The sequence below is a fragment of the Penaeus vannamei genome, chromosome 19 (genome assembly GCF_042767895.1).
Source record: "Penaeus vannamei isolate JL-2024 chromosome 19, ASM4276789v1, whole genome shotgun sequence".
NCBI lineage: Eukaryota > Metazoa > Arthropoda > Malacostraca > Decapoda > Penaeidae > Penaeus > Penaeus vannamei.
Window position 1 is genome coordinate 5,083,477 of NC_091567.1, and position 5,000 is coordinate 5,088,476.

At 48.3% G+C, this 5,000-nt stretch overlaps 1 protein-coding gene across 1 annotated transcript in view; it reads left to right on the forward strand.

The window, feature by feature from the left end:
* Positions 1–5,000, forward strand: part of LOC113811691 (uncharacterized) — an 89,510-nt gene that overhangs the window by 80,066 nt on the left and 4,444 nt on the right. Inside the window, exons 6-7 of the mRNA XM_070133808.1 lie at positions 491–685; positions 3,650–3,813. Coding sequence (XP_069989909.1) covers positions 491–685; positions 3,650–3,813 — 359 coding nt within the window. The remainder of the gene's footprint in view (positions 1–490; positions 686–3,649; positions 3,814–5,000) is intronic.

Here is a 5,000-nt window from a genome sequence, read left to right on the forward strand (position 1 = left end):
CCCTCCTACCCTCCCTCTTCCTGCCCTTCCCTCCCACCCTCCCTCTCCCCCTTCCCTCCCACCCGTCCTCTTTCCCCCTTCCTTCCCACCACCCTCTCCCCTCCCTTTCCCCCTTCCCTCCCTCCCACCCTTCCTTCCTCACCCTCTCCTCCCATCCTTTCCACCCTCCCTCTCCCTGCCTCTCCTCCCACCCACCCTCCTCCCCTCCCACCCTCCCTCTCCCCCTCCCCTCCTACCCTCCCCTCTTCCTGCCCTCCCTCCCCACCCACCCTCTCCCCTTCCATCCCCCCTCCCTCCCCCCCTTCCTTCCCATCCACCCTCTCCCCCTTTCCTTCCCACCCTCCCTCTCCCCACTTCCCCTCCTGTCCCCCTTCCTTCTCACCCACCCTTTTTCTCCTTCCCTCCCACCCACCCTCCCCTCCCACCTACCCTCCCACCCTCTCCCCCCTTCCATCCCTCCCTCTCCCTCCTTCCCTCTCCCTCCCCACAGCCTGCTCCCGACGCACCGGCGGAGCGTGTTCCAAGGGCGGCTACGTGGCACTCTGGATCCACGCCGAGAGGGACGCGGCCAACGTCGACCTCCTCCTGTCCCTCCTGCAGGACGCGCCTCTCCTCATCCTCCATCTGTTTATCATGACGAGGACCCTCCCCGAACAGGCGCTGCACGGCCATCTTAGCCAGACGAGTGAGTTTGAGGGGGGTGGAGAAGGGGGTGGGAGAGGGAGAGGGAGAGGGGAGGGAGGGAGGTGGAAGGAAAGGGAGAGGGAGGGGGAGGGAGGGGGAAATGAGGGTAAAAGGAAAGGAAGGGAGAGAGAAAGAAGAAAGGTGGAGGGAGAGGGATAGGAGGGGGAGGGAAAGGAAGGGGTAAGGGAGAGTGAAGGGAGAGGGAAAGGAGGGCGGTGGAGGGAGAGTGAAGGGAGAGGGAAATGAGAAAGGTGGAGGGAGAGGAAGGGAAAGAAAAAGGAGGCAGATGAAAGGATAGGAAGAGAGAGGGAAAAGAGTGAGTTAGAAGGAGAGCAAAGGAGAGGGAATAGGGGGAGTAGGGGAGGAGACTGAATGAGGGGTGTAGGATGGGGAGTGGTGGAAGAGGGGAGAGGCATGAACGAAGGATGAGGGGAGGATGAGAAGGAAAGGAGAGAGATGAATGAAGGAAAAATGGAAAGAGATAGGAGGGAAAGAAGGGAGAAGTAGAAAGGATAAAAGGAGAAGAGACAAGATTAGGGGGAGAATGAGGGAAAGGGAGAAGGGAAAAACAAGAAAGTAGGAGAGGAAGAGAGGGATAAGAGAGGTAGAAGGAGAAGGACTGAAAGAGGGAATGGGGGATGGGGAGAAAAAGGGGATAAGGGAGGGAGAGGGAATGGGAAGGAGGGAGAGGAAGGGAGAAGAAAGGAGAGTGGGGGAAAGAGAGGAGGAGTAGAAAAGGAATAGAAAGCGTGGAATAGAGGGAGGGAAGAGGTGATGAGTAGCAGAGAGAGCGAGAGAGAGAGAGAGAGAGAGAGAGAGAGAGAGAGAGAGAGAGAGAGAGAGGAGGGAGGGAGGGAGAGAGAGAGAGAGAGAGAGAGAGAGAGAGAGAGAGAGAGAGAGAGAGAGAGAGAGAGAGAGAGAGAGAGAGAGAGAGAGAGAGAGAGAGAGAGAGAGGGGGATATATGTATATATGTATGTATGTATATGACTGCGCATATATACATTTTACATGGGTATGAGAGGGTGTGTCTGTAAAAGCATCTGTTGTTCTACCTGAGAGAGAGAGAGAGAGAGAGAGAGAGAGAGAGAGAGAGAGAGAGAGAGAGAGAGAGAGGAGAGAGAGAGAGAGAGAAAGAGAGAGAAAGAGAAAGGGAGAGGAGATAGAGAGAGAAAAAGAGAGAGAGAGGAGACAGAGAGAAAAAGAGAGAGAGAGAACAGATGAGGAGAGAGCAAGGGGCAGAAAAAAAACAGAAAGGAGAAAAAGGCATAAAGAAGGAGGAGAGAAGAAAGGGGAAGAGAAGAAAAGTACGAGAACGAAGGGGGAAGAGGAGGGGAAGCGAAGGGTAAGTGAAGCGAGAGAGAAGGGAGGAGAAAGGAGAGGGGAGGGTTGAATGGGAAAACCTTTTTTCAAGTAAGTTATTTATAGTTATTATAGAAGAGATTCAGGAAGTAATTTTGAGCTATTCCTACTTTGTGTGTATTAATATAATTGATTCATTTGACTTTTGATTCATATAATTCATGAATACTGGCAATACAAAAATTATTAAATTAAATTAGATTAAATTCTTAAACTATTAAAATGGATATATATTAGAAGTTCTCATGTCTATATCATTATATCGACGCTGTATATATAACAGGGTGTCTGGAACATCTGAACTACAGCTAGAGTCCAATACAGCAAAGTTATTTAGTTGTAGTTCAATAGAGTATAGTTAGATCAGCTGTAGTTTAATTAGTGTGTAGAATTAGATGTAGTTCAGCTATGTCGAATTTCTATCATAATCTCTCTAATCTAGATGTAAGTTATGTAATATCATATAATGTTCAAAAACAAAATAATCCAAGACAAATAAACAAACAAACACTTACAAAGACACAAGCAAATACGTTTACGTTTACAAAAACAATTATATAAACAAATAAACAAACACATTTACAGAAACACCCAAACATGCAAACACGAAACGCCCAGACGAACAAACACAAAAAACACCCACACAGACAAACAAACACACAAAAAATACTCAGACATACCAACACACAAACAACTCAAGCATCCACATCTCCCGACAATCATCACAAACACACCCAAACAAACAAACAAACAAACGACTAAATCCTCCACATCTAAGAACAATCACCCCAAACACACAAAACAAACAAGTAAAAAAATCAATCTCTCACCTCCCGACAATCACAAATTCTTCCAAACAAGCAAACAAACGCACAAACAACCCAATCACCCTCATCTCCCGAGCAGCCATCCCAAGCAAACAAAACAAGACAAAACAAACACACAAACAACCCAATCACCCTCATCTCCCGAACAGCCATCACAAACACACCCAAGCAAACAAATTAAAACAAACAAACGCACAAACTCCTCAAATCCTCCTCCTCGCCTCCCGACAATCACAAACTCCTCCAAACAAACAAACGCACAAACAACCCTGTTATCCTCATCTCCCGAACAGTCAACTCAAACACACCCAAACAAACAAAACAAACACACAAACAGCCTAATCACTCACGCCTCCCAAACAGCCATCCTAAATAAACAAAGCAAACGCACAAACAACCCTATTATCCTCATCTCCCGAACAGTCACCTCAAACACACCCAAACAAACAAAACAAACGCACAAACAGCCTAATCACTCACACCTCCCAAACAGCCATCCTAAATAAACAAAGCAAACGCACAAACAACCCAATCCTCCTCATCTCCCGACAATCACAAACTCTTCCAAACAAACAAACAAACCCACAAACAACCCTATTATCCTCATCTCCCAAACAGCCATCACAAACACACCCAAACAAACCAAACAAAGAAAACAAACGCACAAACTCCTCAAATCCTCCTCCTCATCTCCCGACAATCACAAACTCCTCCAAACAAACAAACTAACGCACAAACAAACGCCTCAAATCCTCCTCCTCCTCCTCTCCCCCCGCAGTCATATGGCAGATGACCTCGGTGACAGCCTCCCTCCTGACGCTGGCCTGGTCCGTCGCCTCCTTCGTCCGCGCCGTCAGGCTGTGCGAACCGGCGCTCGGGAACCTCAGCATCCTCGACCTGGTTCTTCTCACCCTCTCCCACTTCTGCTCCATCGCTGGGCAGGTGGGTGTGGAGGGGGGAAAGGGTAGGGGTGGGGGTGTGTGGGTAGGGGTGGGAAGGGGGTGTGTGGGGGTGAAGGGAGGAGGGGGTATGGGCATGGGGAGGGGGGTAAGGGTTTGGGGGTAAGGGGGAGTAGGGAAGGGGGAGTAGGGGGAGGGGTTGGGAAGGGGGGAGGGGTGGGGAAGGGGGGAGGGGGAAGGGGGTAGGGGTGGTAAAGGAGGTAGGGGGAAAGGATGAGGGGGTATGGGTGGGGTAGGGTGTAGCATAGGGGGAAGGGGGAAGGGAGGAGGGGGTAGGGGGAAGGGGGGTAGGGGGTGGGGGAAAGGGAAGAGGGGGTAGGAAAAAGGGGAAGGGGGTAGGGGAGGGGAGGGGGAAGAGGTAGGGAAGGGGGGAGGGGTGGGGAAGAGGGGTTAGGGAATAGGGGGAGGGATAGAGGGAAAGGGATAGGGGTGGGGAAGGGGGTAGGGGGAAGGAGTAGGGTAGGGGGGAAGGGGAAGGGAAGAGGGGGTAGGGAAAAGGGTAAGGGGGAAGGGAGGAGGGAAGAGAGTGTTGAAGGGGGAAGGGTGTGGGGATAAGGGGAAGGGGGAAGGGGAGGGGTATGTGGGGGGAGGAGTGTATGGGGTATGGGGTAGATGGTGTGGGTATGAGGGGGAGGTGTGACGGTAGAAGGGGGGTGAAGGGGAAGGGTGAAAGAAAAATGAAAAGAAAAAAAGAAAAACAAAAAGAAAAAATGTGAAGGGACGAGAAAAGAAAAAGGATTGGAGTAAAAAAAAAAGGGAAAAAGGGTGAAAAAAACTGTCATAAAAAAAAAATAATCCGAGATCGGGATGAAAGAAAAGAAAGAAATAGAAAAAGAGAGAAAACAAAAAAAAAAAAAAAGAAAAAAAAAAACAAAGAAAAAAATGGGTAGGGTTCGAAGGGGGTTGCCAGTCCTGGAATTATGAATGGTATTATTAGTTGCTAAATTATCATTATCAAAAGCAGTATTCTCTTTATCTTCGTCATTATTTCTCATCATGATTGTTATATTTTCATTCATCATAATAATAATTCATTTCATAATCTATCATCATCATTTAATCTATTATTCATATTCTTATCATTATCTTTGCATTATTATTGTCATTACTGAGATTACTATTATCATCATAAACATTATTACCTCTATCATGAATTCATTTAAATTAATA